Genomic DNA, 19507 nt, shown 5'->3' with positions numbered 1-19507 from the left:
CACATCTTTGGACACTAAGGGACAATTTAGCATGGCCAGTCCACCTAACCCGCACATCGAACCCTGTTAGAATTTTATAAGTTTCGATGAGATCCCCTCTCACTCTTCTAAACTCCAGTTAAATAATCCTAACCAACTTAGTCTCTCCTCGTATGACAGACCTGCCATCCCATGAATCAGCCTGGTAAACCTTCGCTGTACTCCCTCTATAGCAAGAACATCCTTCCTCAGATAAGGAGACCAAAACTGCACACAATACTCCAGTTGTGGCCTCACCATCGCTCTGTCCAACTGCAGTAAAACATCTGGGGCAGTACGGTGGCACAGTTGTTAGCACGGTGGCCTCACAGCACCAGGGACCTGGGTTCGATTCCAGCCTCGGGTGACTGTCTGTGTGGAATCTGCACGTTCTCCCTGTGTCTGCGTGGGTTTCCTCCGCATGTTCTGCTTTCCTCCCACAGTCCGAAAGATGTGTTATTTAGGTGGATCAGCCATGCTAAATTACCCTTTAGTGTCCCAGGATGTGCAGGTTAGGGGGATTAGCGAGGTAAATGTATGAGGTTATGGGGATAGGGCAGGGCTGGGATTGCAGGCTCAATGGGCCGAATGACCTCCTATGGCACTGTATTGATTCTATGATTCCATGATTAAATCCCTATCCCTATACTCAAATCACCTCGCTATGAAAGCCTACGTACCATTTCCCTTCTTTACTGCCTGCTGTACCTGCACGCTTACTTTCAGCGACTGATGCACGAGGACTCCAAGGTCTCGCTGAGTGTCCACCTCTCTCAATTTACACCCACTCGAATAATAATCTGTCTTCCTATTATTGCTACCAAAGTTGATAACCTCATATTTATTCAGCACAGATGCCACGCAGCACCAGGGATCTAGGTTTGATTCCAAGCTTGAGAAGCCTGCACATTCTCCCCGTATCTGCGTGGGTTTCCTCCGGGTGCACCGGTTTCCTCCCACAGTCCAAAAGACGTGCTGGTAGGCGCTAAATTCTCCCTCAGTGTACCCGAACAGGTGCCAGAGTGTGGCGACTAGGGGATTTTCACAGTAACTCCATTGCGGTGCTAATGTAAGCCTACTTGTGACACGAAGAAACTTTAGTAAGACTGCACTCGCAGCCTGTCCAAATCACGCTGAAACATCTCTGCATCCTCCTCACAGCTCACCCTCCCACCCAACTTTGAATCATCTGCAAATTTAATTCCCTTTTCCAAATCATTAATATGTAATGTGAACAGCTGGGGTCCTGGTATAGATGCCTGTAGTACCCTACTAGTCACTGATAGTGAGTCTTTAAGCTGATCTGTGTAACGCGTAACTAAGCTACCTTGACGCAAAGAACTCAATATGCATTCCTCTTACAGAAATGTGGAAAATATCCTGCCTGGAGTTAGCTAGAAATCTCGAAACTCTTGCTTCCCATTGCCACTACCTCTGACCACAACCACATGAAAGTAACTGGGTGAAGAATGAATGAGGAAAGACTGTATGGAACAATACACGCAACCCAATCCGGTGCTTACTAAATTCATAAACAGGATTGAAAATTTAACAAACTCAACCTGACAACATCTCAACAACTGACTTCATTACAAAATGCAGGTGACCTTTCCTTTCTGTTGTGCAAATTAAGCTTTAAGTTTATTTATTATTGGCACAAGTTAGACTTTTACATTAACACTGCAATGAGGTTACTGTGAAAATCCTCTAGTCGACAGACTCTGGACCGTGTTTGGGTAAATTGAGGGAGAGTTTAGCACCTAACCAGCACGTCTTTCGGAGTGTGGGAGGAAACCACAGCACCCAGAGGAAACCCACGCAGTCATGGGGAGAACATGCAGACTCCACACAGACAGTGACCCAAGTCAGGAATTGAACCCAGGTCCCTGGTGTTGTGAGGCAGCAGTTCTATCCACCGTGCCACCATACTGCCCATCTATCTATTGTTTGATTACATTGTTTGATTTATTATTGTCACATGTACTGGGATACAGTGAAAAGTATTGTTTGATTTATTATTGTCACATGTACTGGGATACAGTGAAAAGTATTGTTTGATTTATTATTGTCACATGTATTGGGATACAGTGAAAAGTATTGTTTGATTTATTATTGTCACATGTATTGGGATACAGTGAAAAGTATTGTTTGATTTATTATTGTCACGTATTGGGATACAGTGAAAAGTATTGTTTCTTGCAAGCTGTTACAGACAAAGCATATTGTTCATAGAGTACATAGGTGAGAAGGAAAGGAGAGGGTGCAGAGTGTAATTGAACAGTTATAACTCGGGTGGAGAGAAAGATCAACTTAAGGTGAGATAGGATCATTGTAAAGTCTGAAGGGAGCAGGGAAGAAGATGTTCTTGAGTCGGTTGGTACGTGTCCTCAGAATTTTGTATCTTTTTCCCGACAGAAGAAGGTGGAAGTGAGTATGTCCAGAGTGCGTGGGGTCCTTTATTATACTGGCTGCTTTTCCCGAGTCAGTGGATGGGAGGCTGGTTTGCGTGATGGACTGGGCTACATTCACGACCTTTTGTAGTTCCTTGCGGTCTTGGGCAGAGCAGGGGCCTATACCAAGCTGTGATACAACAGGAAAGAATGCTTTCTATGATGTATCTGTAAAAGTTGGTGAGAGTCGTAGCAGACATGCCAAATTTCCTTAGTCTTCTGAGAAAGTAGAGGCGTTGGTGGGCTTTCTTAACTATAGTGTCAGCATGGGGGGACCAGGACAGGTTATTGGTGATCTGGACACCTAAAAGGTTGAAGCTCTCGACCATTTCTACTTCATCCCCATTGATGAAGACAGGGGCATGTCCTCCTTTACACTTCCTGAAGTCGATGACAATCTGTTTTGTTGACATTGAGTACAGATTATTGTTGTTCACCAGATTCTCTATCTCTTTCCTGAGTGTTGCAGAGTGACGCAGTTCAAGTTTCACTATTATGTGTTGGAGGGCAGAGGTGGATTTACTGTGAGACACGCCATGCCTCTGCATAGGGCCCCAACCAATGGGAGGGCCCAATACTGGACGGTGCTCTGGGCATCCAATCAGATTTACTGGCGGGCTCAACAAATACAGATGCCAAATCAGACTCTGATTGGTGAGTCTGAAAGAGCGAGGTGCCAAAACGTAAGATTGACACCAAGTGAGGGGAGCAGTCGAGGCAAGCAGCAACAGCAATGGCAACAGAGGCCTGGAGCCTTAGCCATGAGGTGAAGTGACCCTTCAAGAGCCTAAGTGAGTGAAGTGAGTGATAATGAGAGAATGGGAGGGGGAGGTGGACACTGTGAGGAAATGGGGGTGAGGTTGGGGGGGCTAGTGGAGAACGGGAAGAGTGTGTGAGGGGGTTTAGCCAGACTTGCAAGGAAGGAGAGCAGAATTAGACCATTCGGCCCATCTGCTCTGATAATGGCCGATAAGTTTCTCAACCTCATTTTCCTACCTTTTCCCCGTAACCTTTGACCCCCTTACCAATCAAGAACCTATCTATCTCTGTCTTAAATGCACTCAGTGACCCGGCCTCCTCTGTGGCAATGAATTCCACAGATTCCCCAAACCCTCTGGCTGAAGAAATTCCTCCTCATCTCGGTTCTAAAGGGTTGTCCCTTTACTCTGAGGCTGTGCCCCTCGGATCTGAGTCTCTCCGACTAATGGAAACATCTTCCCTGTGTCCGCTCAATCCAGGGTCTCTCAGTATTCTGTAAGTTTCAATGAGATTCCCCCCCTCATCCATCAAGTACAGACCCAGGGTCCTCAAACGCTCCTCATAGAAATGAGGAATACAATACAAATACAATACATACAGGGTCCTCATATGCTCCTCCGCAAATTGTGCGGAGGGTGTGGAAAGTCTGCAGAGGGATCTGGATAGGCTGAGCAAGTGGGCGAGGACCTGGCAGATGGAGTACAATGTTAGCAAGTGTGAGGTTATCCACTTTGGCAGGAATAATAGTAGGAGGGATTATTATTTAAAAGGCGAAAAGCTGCAGCAGGCTACGGTGCAGAGGGACCTGGGGGTCCTTGTGCACGAGTCGCAAAAACTCAGTCAGCAGGTGCAGCAGGTGATCAAGAAGGCGAATGGAATGTTGGCCTTCATAGCGAGGGGGATAGAATATAAAAGCAGGGAGGTCTTGCTGCAACTGTACAGGGCACTGGTGAGGCTGCAGGTGGAGTACTGTGTGCAGTTTTGGTCGCCGCACTTGCACAAGGATATTTTGGCCTTGGAGGGAGTGCAGAGTAAGTTCAGTAGGCTGATACCAGAGATGAGGGGGTTGGACTATGAAGAGAGGCTGAATAGACTGGGTCTGTACTCGTTGGAGTTTAGAAGGATGAGGGGGGATCTCATTGAGACGTATAAGATAATGAATGGGATGGATAGGATAGAGGTGGAGAGACTCTTCCCGCTCAAAAAAGACAGTAGGACTAGGGGGCACAGCCTCAAGATAAAGGGGGGGCAGTTTAGAACGGAGTTGAGGAGGAACTTCTTCACTCAAAGGGTGGTGAATCTCTGGAATTCTCTGCCCGTTGAAGTGGTGGAGGCTACCTCGCTAAATATATTTAAGACACGGGTAGATAGGTTTTTGGTAGGCAAGGGAATTAAGGGTTATGGGGAGAAAGCGGGAAAGTGGAACTGAGCCACTTCAGATCAGCCGTGATCTTATTGAATGGCGGGGCAGGCTCAAAGGGCTAGATGGCCTACTCCTGCTCCTATTTCTTATGTTCGTATGTTCTTATCAAGCCTTTGATTCCCAGGGTCACTCTCGTGAACCTCCTCTGGACCCTCTCCAAGGCTGGCACATCCTTCATTAGATACGGGGCCCAAAACTGCTCTCAGTATTCCAAATGGGGTCTGACCAGGGCCTTATATAGCCTCAGCAGCACAGTTTGGTGGTGAATTTGAGCAGTTATGTAATGTATTTACGTAATGCACTCTTTGTAACTGTATAGATCTTATCAGTTTCAACAACGGAGTTACTGTGTGTAACTCTGCACACTTCCCTTTTCTCCTCAGTTGGCTAAGGATTAGTTGATTTGCAACTGGACATTTTTCCTGTGTCCTGGACACTGTCACACCAGCATCAGCATTTCGCAACGACTGTGGGTTAAAGGCAGCACTGTAGGTTGTAGGACACGCAAACATCGAAGATAGAAGCAGGAGCAGGCCATTCGGCCCTTCTATGCTGCTCCACCATTCAACTGATCATAGCCAATCCTTTATCCCAAACTCCCAGCTTTCTCCCCAGTCTTCCCAGAACATAGAGACAGCACGGTGGCACACTGCTGCCTCACAGTGCTAGGGACCCAGGTTCAATTCCGGCCTCGGGTCACTGTCTGTGCGGAGTTTGCACATTATCCTGCATGGGTTTCCTTCAGGTGCTCTGGTTTCCTCCCACAGTCCAGAGATGTGCAGGTTAGGTGGATTGGCCATGCTAAATTGTACCTAAGAGTTCAAAGATGTGTAGGTAGGTGGATTGGCCATGCTAAACTGTCCCTTAGTGTCCAAAGATGTCGGGCTAAGTGTATTGGCCATACTAAATTGCCCCTTAGAATCCAATGATGTAAATTGCCCCTTAGTATCCAAAGATGTGCAGGTTAGGTGGATTGGCCATGCTAACTTGCCCCCTAGTGTCCAAAGATGTACAGGTTAGGGGGATTGGCCATGCTAAATTGCCCCTTAGTGTCCAAAGATGTGCAAGTAGATGGATTGGCCATGGTGAATTGCCCTTTGTGTCCAAAGATGTGCAGGTTAGGTGGATTGGCCATGCTAAATTGCCCCTCAGTGTCCAAAGATGTGCAGGTTCTGTGGATTGGCCATGTTAAATTGCCCCTTAGTGTCCAAAGATGTGCAGGTTAGGGTGGATTGGCAATACTAAATTGCCCCCTAGTATCCAAAGATGTGCAGGTAGATGGATTGGCCATGCTAAATTGCCCCCTCGTATCCAAAGATGTGTGGGTTAGATGGATTGGCCATGCTAATTGCCCCCTAGTATCCAAAGATGTGCAGGTTCGGTGGATTGGCCGTGTTAAATTGCCCCTTAGTGTCCAAAGTTGTGTGGGTTAGATGGATTGGCTATGCTAAATTGCCCCTTAGTGTTCAAAGAAAGGAGTGGGGGGTTGGGGATAGGAGAATTTGGGGTGTCAGATAGTGGAACAGCAGAACTTACTGGGAGAAGAGGAAACGGTGAATTTCTGCTGGAGAGCAAAAGAGTTAAAACAGCAACAACAGTAAGCAGCAGCAAACTCTGGCATTCCCTAACTTTGGGGAGGAGCTTTTCACGACAAGCTCAGGGTTTTGCGGCAGTGTGTCTGAGAGTGGGGGTGGATACAGCGTTTGGGATTTGCTTTCTGGCAGTGTGGCAGAGTGTGCGGACGTGGTGACTGAGTGGATAGACAGCGCTGGAAGGAACAGTGTTGGTCCCAGCGGCAGCAGCGGCGGAGCGCGAACATGCACAGGGACAACCTGAGACAGACAGGTAAGTGCAGAGGCAGCAGCGACAGTACAGGGGCAAGCAGCGAGTCCCTCAAGTCAGGTCAAGTCAAATCAAATCAAATCAAATCAGACATCCCCACAGGCACAAAACAACTCTATTTATTTAAGCAAACTCTTGCAAAACCCACAATGGTTAATGATTTATTTGGGGGGGAGAATTAGGCAAAGAGTTAGTTTTCACTGAAATTTTTGCAATGTAACCCATTAAGCAACAGATTTCTTATCGCCATTTCTCTTCAGTTTAAGTCCTTATTGTTTAATCATTCAGTCCTGAAGGTTCATAGAATCTCTACAGTGCAGAAAGAGGCCATTCAGCCCATTGCACTGACCACAATCCCACCCACGCCCTGTTCCTGTAACCCCACATGTTTACCCTGCTAATAGCCCTAACACTAAGGGGCAATTTAGCATGACCAATCCACCTAACCTGCACATCTTTGGAGTGTGGGAGGAAGCTGGAGCATCCGGAGGAAACCCACGCAGATACAGGGGAGAGAACATGCAGACTCCATACAGACAGTGACCAGGAATCGAACCCAGGTCCCTGGTGCTGTGAGGCAGTGGTGCTAACCACTGTGCCACCTACTTCCCATGCTCCCCATCAAAAACCCTGCACTGGTGTTCTGAGACTTCTTACTGATACGGTGGCACAGTGGTTAGCACTGCTGCCTCAAAGCAGCAGGGACCCGCATTTGATTCCAGCCTTGGGTCACTGTCTTTGCAGAGTTGGCACTTTTTTTCCCTCATGTCTGCGTGGGTTTCCTCCGAGTGCTCCGGTTTCCTCCCACACTCCAAAAATGTGCAGGGTAGGTGGACTGGCCATGCTAAATTGCCACTTCGTGTCCAAAGATGTGTGGGTTAGATGGATTAGCGGGGTAAGTGTGTGGGGGTTACAAGGATAGGATGGGGGAGAGGGTCTGGTTAAGATATTCTGTCAGAGAGTCGGTGTAGACTCGAAGGGCTGAATGGCCTCCCTCTGTACATGGGTGGCACAGTGGTTAGTACTGCTGCCTCACAGCACCCAGGACCCAAGTTCGATTCTGGCCTGTGTGGAGTTTGCACATTCTCCCCATGTCTGCGTGGGTTTCCTCTGGGTGCTCTGGTTTCCTCCCACACTCCAAAGACGTGTGGGATAGATGGATTGGCCATGCTAAATTGCCCCTTTAGTGTCCAAAGATGTGTAGATGGATTGGCCATGAGAAATTGCCCCTTACTATCCCAAACTGCGTAGGTTATGTAGATTAGGCACATTAAAGTATGGGGTTATGGGGATCGCATGTGGGAGAGGGCCAGGGTAAGATACTCTGTCAGAGAGCCAGTGCAGCCTCGATGGGCTGAATGGCCTGTTCTGTTCTTTAGGGATTCTAAGTTGTTTCCTCTTGTGGGACGATCTAGAACCGGGGCTAGTGTCACTGTTTAAAAACCAGAGACTGACCATTCAAAATTCCTGGGGATATGGCCAAGTTTTTACCCCTCGAAGGGTTGTTGTGACTGTTTGGTACTCCCTTCCTCGTAAGGCAGAGGGTGGGATTTTCCAGCTGCAACCCCCAGTGGGGGTTTTCCAGTCCTCCCGAAGCTGACACTCCCCCCTCTCTCCCCCCGCAGGGGTAAATTCTCCAGTGGAATAGCCAGTAAACAAAGCAAATGTCTATTTCCTCTGGCGGGACTGGAAGATGTTTCTGGTGAATTGTGCTGGAAAACCCACCGCCAGAGGTTCTGAATATCTCTAAGGCAGAAGTGGAGGTTCTTGGTAAGCAAAGGGGGTCAGACTTCTGCAGATTTGAAGTCACTATTCAAACGGCCATGATGTTAAATGGTACGGAGCAGGCTTGAAGGCCGAATGGCCAACTCTGGCTCCTTAGAACAGTACAGCACATGATTCCCAACTTGGGTCGCTGTCTGTATGGAGTTTGCACGTTCTCCCTATGTCTGCGTGGATTTCCTCTGGGTGCTGTGGTTTCCTCCCACAGTCCAAAGACGTGTAGGTTAGGTGGATTGGCCATGCTAAATTGTCAGGGGGACTAGCAGGGTAAAATTGTGGGGTTTTAGGGATAGGGCCTGGATGGGATGGTTGTTGGTGCAGGCTCGATGGGCTGAATGGCCTCCTTCTGCACTGTAGGGAACTCTGAATCTAAGTTTCTGTTTGGGTCTTTTTATGGGGCGGCCCAGTGGTTAGCACTGCTGCCTCGCAAAACCAGGGACGCAGGTTCAATTCCAGCCTTGAGTCACTGTCTATGTGGAGTTTGCACATTTTCCTGGTGTCTGCATGGGTTTCCTCCAGGTACTCCGGTTTCCTCACATAAGAAAAATGTGCAGATTAGAGGGATTGCCATGATAAATTCTCCCTTGCGTGTACCTGAGTGTAGCCGGAATGTGGCGACTAGGGGATTTTCACAGTAACTTCGTTGCAGTGTTAACGTAAGCCGACTTGTGACACTAATAAATGAACTTTATTTTTGTGTTGGTGGGGGGGCCGGTGAAGGTGCTACCTTGGATTCCAGCTCTCCGGAGATGTCTCAGCCCGCACGGAGGAGAGTCCCAAAGGAGACTGGGGTGGAGGAGAAGACGGCCAGCAGAATGAAGAGGATCTTTGGATTTGAGCTGTCGGATTTCCAGAGTTGGCATCGGTTTGTCAGTCTGCTGAACCGGCCGACTGACCCTGCGTCCCTGGGAGTCTTCAGGTTTCTGTTTGGTGAGTCCAGACTTCTATCCCGCTTGTCGCCAAGGGGCATTTGGTCTCTGAGACAGAGAGTTATAGGTTTGAGGCCTTCACGGAGAGGCCTGAGCCATCTAATCGGGCATTGAGGGGGTGCTGCACTGTCAATGGTGCTGTCATTAAATTTCGGCCAAACCTAGAGTCGTAGGCCGAAGCCTTACTACCAGAACAGAAACGTCTATTGGCCTTGGGTGGGATTTTAGATCTCACCTGAGCGAGGCCAGAGAATTCCGCGCGTGGAGATATCCAGCATGGCAGCAGGCCCTTCAGCCCAAATTGTCCATGCTGACCATGTTTCCCAAACTGAATTAGTCCCATTTGCCTGTATTGGCCCACATCTGTGTCCAAATGGTCAGCACAACTGCCTCACAGCGTCAGGGACCCGGGTTCGATTCTCGGTTTGGGGCACTGTCTGTGTGGAGTTTGCATGTTCTCCCTGTGTCTGCGTGGGTTTCCTCCGGGTACTCCGGTTTCCTCCCACAGTCCGAAAGACGTGCTGGTTAGGTGCTAAATTCTCCCTCAGTACCCCGAACAGGAGTGTGGCGACTAGGGGATTTTCACAGTAACTTCATTGCAGTGTTAATGTCAGCCTATTGTGACACTAATCAATGAACTCAAACACCACCTCAGAAAAGGAACTCTGGAAGGTATGTATATGTACGTCACTCATGGCACTGTATCCCCTTTTAACTTAATTTGATTTATTGATGTGAAAAGTATTGTTTCTTGCACACAATACAGACAAAGCATACCGTTCATAGAGTACATAGGGGAGAAGGAAAGGAGAGGGTGCAGAATGTAATGCTACAGTCACAGCTAGGGTGTAGAGAAAGATCAACTTAATATATGTTAGGTCCATTCAAAAGTCTGACAGCAGTGTTTATTAACAGGGGGTTTGAGTTTAAGAGCCGTGGGGTTATGCTGCAACTACACCAGACCTTGGTGAAACCACATTTGGAATATTGTGTGCAGTTCTGGTCACCTCACTATAAGAAGGATGTGGAAGCATTGGAGAGAGGAGATTTGCCAGGATGCTGCCCGGTTTGGAGGGTGGGTCTTATGAGGAAAGGTTGAGGGAGCTGGGGCTTTTCTGTTTAGAGCGGAGGAGGATGAGAGGCGACTTAATAGAGGTTTATAGGATGATGAGGGGGATAGATAGTCTCTGCACATCCACTCTATTTTCTCGAGTGGATGTAGCTGTTACTAGGGGGGCATAACTATAAGATGGGAGATATAGAAGGGATGTCCGAGGTAGATTCTTCACTCAGAGAGTGGTTGGGGTGTGGAATGCACTACCTGCTGTGATAGTGGAGTCGGACACTTTAGGAGCTTTCAAGCAGTTATTGGATAGGCACATGGAGCGCACCAGAATGATGGGGAGTGGGATAGTTTGATCTTGGGATTGGACGTAGCTCGACACAACATTGAGGGCCGAAGGGCTTATACTGTGCCATAATGTTCTACGTTTCTAAGCTGTTCTTGAGTCTGTTGGTACGTGACCTCGGATTCTGTAACTTTTTCCTGATGGAAGAAGGTGGAAGAAAGAATGTCCGGGTTGCGTGAGGTCTTATGCTGGCTGCGTTTCCTGATGTGGATATGCTGGCGTTGGACTGGGGTAAACACAGTAAAAAGTCTGACAACACCAGGTTTCAGTCCAACCGATTTATTTTCCTGAGGCAGTGGGAAGTGTAGATGGAATCAATAGATGGGAGGCTAGTTTGTGTGATGGACTGGGCTACGTTCACAACCCTTTGTAGTTTCTTGCAGTCTTGGGCAGAGCAGGAGCCATACCAAGCTGTGATACATACGGAAAGAATGCTTTCTATGGTGCGTCTATAAAAGTTGGTGAGAGTCATAGCGGACGTACCAAATTTCTTTAGCCTCCTGAGAACGGTTTAAGTTGAAAGTTTATTTATTTGTGTCACATTAACACTGCAATGAAGTTGCTGTGAAAATCCCCTAGTTCCCACACTGTTTGGGTACACTGAAGGAGAATTTAGCACCTAACCAGCACATCTTTTGGGAGGAAACCCGTGCAGACTCTGCAGTGACCCGAGGCTGGGAATCAATCCCAGGTCCCTGGCGCTGTGAGGCAGCAGTGCTAACCCACAGTGCAAGGCAATAGTCGCGAAAGGAAATGAGGAGTGGAAGCAGTCACTGGCCTGTGCGTGTTTATCTGGTGAGATGAGAGCCACAGAGCTGAAGGAGGTCATTCGGCCCATTAAATTGGTGCTGGCTCTCTGTGAGGAACTTAGCTAGTTCCACCACCCGGCCCTTATACTCTGTAAAAACCAGAAACAAATGCTTCTGGTGAGGTTTTTTCCTTTTGAGAGACACAGTATATTCAGTTTCCACCTAGGGTGTGCATTCCAGCCAATCTTGTTACCATGCAATTAAAAGAAATGAAAGCACAGAGGCCTGTTCCACCCCTAATCATTCCCAGATTTCCTCTGGAGTTCAAAGTGGCCACGTCCCTTCCTTGTTATTTTGGGGTGTGATAACTCGACACATAACGGCCTGCAAACCTTCAGGAGACTGAATCACTCATTGTGTACCTGGGAGTTATGTGCGACATGTACTCTGTTCTGCTTCCAGCATGTGGGGGTGTGTTTGGTAGTTGAGCTAAGCAGAATGCTTGCATTTTTCTTTTAACACCAGCCATTCTGTAACCCTTCAACATGTTGTAACTTGCTATAATGACAGTCGTGATTATAGGGTTCCCCGCAGTACAGAAGGTGGCTGTTCGGCCCATTGATTTTACACCGACTCTCTGACAGAGCATAGTACCCAACCCCACGCACACATTTACTCCGCTGATCCCCCTAACCTGCACACCTAGGGACACTAAGGGGCAATTTAACATGGCCAATCCTCCTAACCTGCACATCTTTGGACACTAAGGAGCAAATTAACATGCCAATCCGTTAATCTACATACCTTTGAACAAGACATTAGGGATGGCATAGTGGCACAGTGGTTAGCACTGCTGTCTCTCAGCCAGGGAACAGGATTCGATTCCGGCCTCGGTCACTGTCTGTTTGGAGTTTGCACATTCTCCTTGTGTCTGCATGGGTTTCCTCCACATGCTCCGGTTTCCTCCCACAGGCCAAAGATGTGTTGGTTAGGTTGATTGGCCATACTAAAAATGCCACTTAGTGTCATGGAGGATTCGTAGGTTAATTTGTGGAGTTATGGGAATAAAGCCTGGGTGAGATTGTGGTTGGTATAGACTTGATGGGCTGAATGGCCTCCTTCTGCACTCTAGGGATCCTGTGATATGGGAGGGGGGGAATCAGGATATTGAACTTGATGATCAGCCATGATCAAAATGAATGGCGGAGCAGGATCGAAGGGCCGAATGGCCTACTGTATCCCCAAGTAGTTACCAACCTGGACGATCTCAGTGAGGGGTAATCTGCACTGTTTGCGCATTAATTTTAACCCCACATTGTTCACTTCTTTCCTTCACGCACGAGGCACATTTATTAGATGTGTGTGAACTTAGATAGTAGGCATTTCAACCGTAAATCTTAGAATCCCGACAGTGCAGAAAGAGGCCATTTGGCCCATCAAATCTGTACCGAGCACAATTCCCATAACTCTATATACTTACCCTGCTAATCCCCCTGACACTAAGGGGCAATTTAGCATTGCCAATCCACCTAACCTGCACATCTTTGGACACTCAGGGACAATTTAGCTTGGTCAATTCCCCCCTAACCTGCACATTTTACCTACCTAATTCTCTTCGTAACTGAAATGTTCCATCCCAGGCAGCATCCTGGTGAATCTCCTCTGCACCCCCTCCAGTGCAATCACATCCTTCCTATAATGTGGTGACCAGAACCGCACACAGTACTCCAGCTGTGGCCTCACCAAAGTCCTATACAACTCCAACATGACCTCTCTGCGTTTGTAATCGAGATATTGGTAGTTCCAGGAGCTGACACACTCTGAATAGCCTCATTTTGTGCTGTATGTTTTGCTACTGGGCGGCATGGTAGCACAGTGGTTAGCACTGCTGCTTCACAGCTCCAGGGACCAGGTTTCGATTCCCGGCTCGGGTCACTGTCTGTGTGGAGTCTGCCCGTTCTCGTCGTGTCTGCGTGGGTTTCCTCCGGGTGCTCGGGTTTCCTCCCACAGTCCTAAAGATGTGCAAGTTAGGTTGATTGGCCGTGCTAAAATTGCCCGTTAGTGTCCTGGGATGTGTAGGTTAGAGGGATTAGTGGGTAAATGTGTAGGGGTATGGGGATAGGGTCTGGGTGGGATTGTGGTTGGTGCAGACTTGATGGGCCGAAGGGCCTGTTTCTGCACTGTAGGGTTCTATGTTCTATGTTCTCAAGCCTTTCTCTCCTTTTGTTTCCAACCCCCCTTGCAGGCTTCCTCATGGCCCTTGACATTCCACAGGAGCGGGGTCTGAGTTCGTTGGACTCCAGGTACTTTGACGATCTGGTGGTCTGTCGTTTCCCCCTCTTCAATTTCTTGGAGCCTTTACCTTTGGACTGGATGTATGTGGTCTTTGTCACCATGTGGCTGGGTGAGTCTTCGTGTCTTTGGTTCCACAGAGAGAGTCTCGTGCATGGAAACATTGAGCACTTCAGTTAGAAGGGTAGATTGGGTGGCACGATGGTTAGCCATCAGGTACCCAGGTTCGATTTCAGTTTTGGTATCTGTGTGGAGTCTGCACATTCTCCCTGTGTCTGCTCCGGTTTCCTCCCACACTCCAAGATACGCAGGTTAGGTGGATTGGCCATGCTAAATTGCCCCTTTGTATCCAAAGATGTGTGGGTTAGGTGGATTGGCCATGCTAAATTGCCCCTTAGTGACTGAGGATTAGCAGGGTAAAAACATGGGGTTGTGAGGATAGAGCCTGGGTGGGACAGGCTTGATGGTCTGGATGGCCTTCTGCACTCGGGATTCTATTGTGGAGAGTCAGAATGGAAACAATGGGCTGAATGGCCTCCTCTTGTGAAGTATCAATTCTGTGAAGAGCAGGGGAGTTGTCTCAATACCTGTCCTGAAAAAATATTCCCAAGAATATTTGAGAGTCAACCAAATTGCTGTGGCTCTGGAGTCACATATAGGCCAGACCGGGTAAGGACAGCAGATTTCCTTCCCAAAGGGAACCAGATGGTTTTTTCCGACAATGGTTTCACGGCCATCAGTAGATTCTTAATTCCAGATTGAATTCAAATTCCACCGTCTGCCATGGCGGGATTCGAACCCGGGTCCCCCTGAACATTAGCTGAGTCTCTGGAATAATAAAACGATGGCACAGTGGTTAGCACTGCTGCCTCACAGTGCCAGTGACCTGGGTTCAATTCCTGGCTTGGGTCTGTGTGGAGTCTGCATGTTGTCCCCATGTCTGCGTGGGTTTCCTCTGGGTGCTCCGGTTTCCTCCCACAGTCCATGCTGGTTAGGTGCTAAATTCTCCCTCAGTGTAACCCGAACAGATGCCGGAGTGTGGCGACTAGGGGATTTTCACAGTAACTTTGTTGCAGTGTTAATGTAAGCTGACTTGTGACACTCAGAAATAAACTTTAAACTTTTAGTGATTTAAATTTAGCACCTAACCAGCATGGACTGTGGGAGGAAACCGGAGCACCCGGAGGAAACCCACGCAGACACGGGGAGAACATGCAACCTCCACACAGACCCAAGCCAGGAATCGAACCCAGGACCCTGGAGCTGTGAGGCAGCAGTGCTAACCACTGTGCCATCGTATTATTATTCCAGAGACTCAGCTAATGTTCTGGGGGACCCAGGTTCGAATCCCGCCATGGTAGATGGTGGAATTTGAATTCAATCTGGAATTAAAAATCTACTGATTGCCGTGAAACCATTGTCAGCTATCGGAAAACCTCATTTGGTCCCCTTGAGGGAAGGAAATCTGCCATCCTTACTAGGCTGTCCTTGAGTGAGGAGTCAAGACTCTTGTATTTGCCCTTCAATACCCGTCTGTCTCTCTCTCTCTCTGTGTCTGCAGGGGCTATTGGGATCATGCTGGGCTGCTTCTATCGTCTCTCCTGCCTAATGTTTCTCATTCCCTATTGGTACAACTTCTTCCTGGACAAAACCGCCTGGAACAACCACTCGTATCTATACGGTCTCATTGGCTTCCAGTTCACCCTGATGGATGCCAACCGATACTGGTATGAAACTCGGGGTGGGGTGGGGGGGGGTTGGTGGTTGGGTGGGGGGGGTTGGTGGTTGGGGGGGGGGGCGGGGAGGTTTAAACGCACTGGCTTGGAGATTAAGGGGTGAGATGTGCCCCCTACGTGCTAGGTGCTTTCTGTTTGTACTCCAGCATTTTGCTTATAGCGAAAATTAGATATAGCTCTTGCGGCACAAGGTGGAGGTGGGGAGGTGGCATCAGGATACTGCATTCAATGATCAGACTGACAGCATCTGCCGACCTCTCACTGACCAACCCCCTCTCGGTTCTTGTTCTGACCCATACTGCAAAAAAACTACTTCCTTGGCGTCCAGATCACCAACAACCTGTCCTGGTTCCCCCCCATGCTGACGCTATAGTTAAGAAAGCCCACCAACGCCTCTACTTTCTCAGGAGGCTAAGGAAATTTAGCATGTCCGCTATGACTCTCTCAAACTTTTACAGATGCACCATAGAAAGCATTCTTTCTGGTTGTATCACAGCTTGGTATGGCTCCTGCTCTGCCCAAGACTGCAAGAAACTACAAAAGGTCGTGAATGTAGCCCAATCCATCACATAAACCAGTCTCCAATCCATTGACTCCATCTACACTTCCTGCTGCCTCGGGCAAAGCAGTCAGCGTAATCAAGGACCCCACGCACCCCGGACATTCTCTCTTCCACCTTCTTCCAACAGGAAAGAGGTGCAAAAGTCTGATCACATACCAGCCAACTCAACAGTTTCTTCCCTGCTGCCATCAGACTTTTAAATGGACCCATTGCATATTAAGCTGATTTTTCTCTACACCTGAGCTGTGACTGTAACAGGGTTGTAAACTGGATAGTATTGCAGTTGATAAGGAGGATGTGCTAGATATTCTTGAGGGTTTGAAAATAGATAAGTCCCCTGGGCCGGACGGGATTTACCCTAGGATTCTCTGGGAGGCAAGAGAGGCAATTGCAGAGCCTCTGGCTCTGATCTTCAGGTCGTCGTTGGTCAGAGGTATAGTGCCAGAGGATTGGAGGATAGCGAATGTTGTCCCACTGTTTAAGAAGGGAAACAGAGACTTCTCCGGGAATTATAGACCGGTGAGTCTTATTTCTGTTGTGGGCAAAGTTTTAGAAAAAATTATTAGGGATAGGATTTATAGTTATTTAGAGAGTAATGAATTGATTGGAGATAGCACGGTTTTGTGAAGGGTAGGTCATGCCTTACTAACCTTATTAAGTTTTTTGAGAAAGTGACCAAAGAGGTGGGTGGGGGTAAGGCAGTTGACATGGTATATATGGACTTTAGTAAGGCGTTTGATAAGGTTCACCATGGAAGGCTTCTGCAGAAAATACAGATGTATGGGATTGGGGGTGATTTAGTTAATTGGATCAGGAATTGGCTAGCAGATAGGAGACAGAGGGTGGTGGTTGATGGAAAGTATTCGTCATGGAGTTCGGTTACAAGTGGTGTGCCTCAGGGATCTGTTTTGGGGCCACTGCAGTTTGTAATTTTTATAAATGATCTGGATGAGGGTATAGTTGGGTGGATCAGTAAATTTGCTGATGACACCAAAGTCGGAGGAGTGGTAGATAGTGAAGAGGGATGTCATAGTTTACAGAGAGACTTGGACAAGTTGCAGAGCTGGGCTGAGAGATGGCAGATGGAGTTTAATGCGGAAAAGTGTGAGGTAATTCACTTTGGCAGGAATAACAGATGTGTAGAGTATAGGGCTAACGGTAGGACTCTGAATAGTGTTGATGAACAGAGGGATCTAGGTGTATGTGTACATAGATCCCTGAAAGTTGGGAATCAAGTAAATAAGGTAGTTAGGAAGGCATACGGTGTCTTGGCGTTGATTGGTAGGGGGATTGAATTTAGGAGCCGCAACGTCATGTTGCAACTGTACAAAACTCTGGTGCGTCCGCACTTGGAGTATTGTGTGCAGTTCTGGTCCCCACATTATAGGAAGGATGTGGAGGCATTGGAGAGGGTGCAGAGGAGGTTTACCAGGATGTTGCCTGGTATGGACGGAAGGTCCTATGAGGAGAGACTGAGGGATTTGGGGTTGTTTTCGTTAGAAAGAAGGCGGCTAAGAGGGGACCTTATTGAAACATATAAGATGATTAGAGGTTTAGATAGGGTGGACAGTGATAGCCTTTTTCCTCGGATGGAGAAAGCTAGCACGAGGGGGCATAGCTTTAAATTAAGGGGTGGTAGTTATAGGACGGATGTCAGAGGTAGGTTCTTTACCCAGAGGGTGGTGAGGGATTGGAATGCCCTGCCTGCTGCAGTTGTAGATGCGCCTAGTTTGGGGGCGTTTAAGAGATCCGTGGATAGGTTTATGGATGGAAAGGGATTGGTATGGGTTAGAGGGTCGTTGATTTTTTTAATTGGTCGGTGCAACATCGTGGGCCGAAGGGCCTGTTCTGCGCTGTAATGTTCTATGTTCTGTTCTATGTGCTACATCTGCACTTCCCCTTTCCTTCCCTATGTACTCCATGAACGGTATGCTTTGTCTGTACAGCAGGCAAGAAACAATACTTTTCACTGTATCCCAGTACATGTGACCAATAATAAATCAGATCAAACAATACTTTTCACTGCAAATTGACACTATAAGCGGAGCTAAGTATAAAACAGTCCCTGCGCAGGAAACATGACACAAATACACTTATTAAAGGCACAGTATATCACATTCACTGGTAAATCATGTTTTTTTAACTTGAATCCCTGTTAGGTCTGTCGATGGACTACGGAACCCGAGAAAGAGGAACGCTCATGTGCCACTGTGGAATTACACTTTGTTGAGGGCACAGGTGAGTGGTGTGCTGTGCATATCTGTGTATCTGACACGGAATGTCACGTGTCAAATGATGCTCAGTCCTTGGCACCACATGTTGAGTGCATGACCCTGCACTACTGTGTGTCACATGACCGTTGAAGGCCTATGCTGCCCTCCTTCCCAGGCCTTGTGTCACTCTCACAGAATGGTTACAGCATGGAAGGAGGCCAAACACAGAATGCCACAGTGTAGAAGAGGCCATTCAGCCCATTGAGTCTGCACTGATGCATGAAAGGCCCCGATCTGCCCACCTATTCCCAGTTGCCAGCTCTGGGCCTGTAGCCTAGAATGTCATGGTGCTTATCCAGGTATTTTCTAAAGGATGTGAGGCATCCCGCCTCCACCACCCTCCCAGGCAGCGCATTCCAGACCCTCACCACCCTCTGGGTAAAATGTTTTTTCCTCAAATTCCCCCCACTCACTTGTATCCCCTCGTGACTGTTCCTTCAACTAAGGGGAACAGCTGCTCCTTCTCCGCTCTGTCCACGTCCTTCATAATCTTGTACACCTCAATCAGGTCACCCCTCAGTCTTCTCTGCTCCAGTGAAAACAACCCAAGCCTATCCAACTTCCCTTTTTAATTTAAATGTTCCATCCCAGGCAGCATCCTGGTGAATCTCCTCTGCACCCCCTCCAGTGCGATCACATCCTATAATGTGGTGACCAGAACTGCACACAGTATTCCAGCTGTGGCCTCACCAAAGTTCTATACAATTCCAACATAACCTCTCTTTTTATAATCTATACCCCAATTGATAAAGGTGAGTGTGCCATTTGTCTTTTTCACCACCCGATTAGGGTTAGGGGGATTGGCTGTGCTAAATTGCCTTATTAATGATTTATTACTGTCATATGCATTAGGATGCTGACATGGTGGCACAGTGGTTCGCACTGCTGCTTCACAGCACCAGGGATTCCAGTTCAATTCTGGCCTCAGGTGATTATCCATGAGGAGTCTGCAAGTTCTCCCCATGTCTGCTTGGGTTTCCTACCACACTCCAAAGATGTGCAGGTTAGGTGGACTGGCCATACTAAATTGCCCTGTGGAATCCTTAGAGTGCAGAAGGAGGCCATTTGGCCCATCAAGTCTGCACTGACAACAAGCCCACCCAGTCTCTATCCCCGTAACTCAACACATTTAACCTGACAATCACTCTCAGATTAGATTAGATCCTATGCATCCTGGGACAGTAAGCGGAATTTAGCATTGCCAATGCACCTAACCTGCACATCGTTGGAGTGGGAGGAAACCAGAGCACCCGGAGGAAACCCACGCAGACGCGGGGAGAACA

General features: G+C 48.0%; 1 protein-coding gene across 1 annotated transcript in view; it reads left to right on the top strand.

Moving 5' to 3' along the window:
- The first annotated feature begins 6361 nt into the window (after nt 1–6361).
- Nucleotides 6362–19507, top strand: part of ggcx (gamma-glutamyl carboxylase) — a 36137-nt gene continuing 22991 nt past the window's right edge. The window contains exons 1-5 of the mRNA XM_080217102.1: nt 6362–6495; nt 8995–9204; nt 13607–13765; nt 15215–15380; nt 18111–18189. Coding sequence (XP_080073228.1) covers nt 6468–6495; nt 8995–9204; nt 13607–13765; nt 15215–15380; nt 18111–18189 — 642 coding nt within the window. The 5' untranslated portion in view covers nt 6362–6467. The remainder of the gene's footprint in view (nt 6496–8994; nt 9205–13606; nt 13766–15214; nt 15381–18110; nt 18190–19507) is intronic.

This window comes from Carcharhinus amblyrhynchos, chromosome 34, assembly GCF_965287045.1.
Source record: "Carcharhinus amblyrhynchos chromosome 34, sCarAmb.v2.hapA, whole genome shotgun sequence".
NCBI lineage: Eukaryota > Metazoa > Chordata > Chondrichthyes > Carcharhiniformes > Carcharhinidae > Carcharhinus > Carcharhinus amblyrhynchos.
The sequence above is the reverse complement of the archived record's forward strand: the minus strand, read 5'-3'. Positions and strand labels throughout refer to the sequence as shown.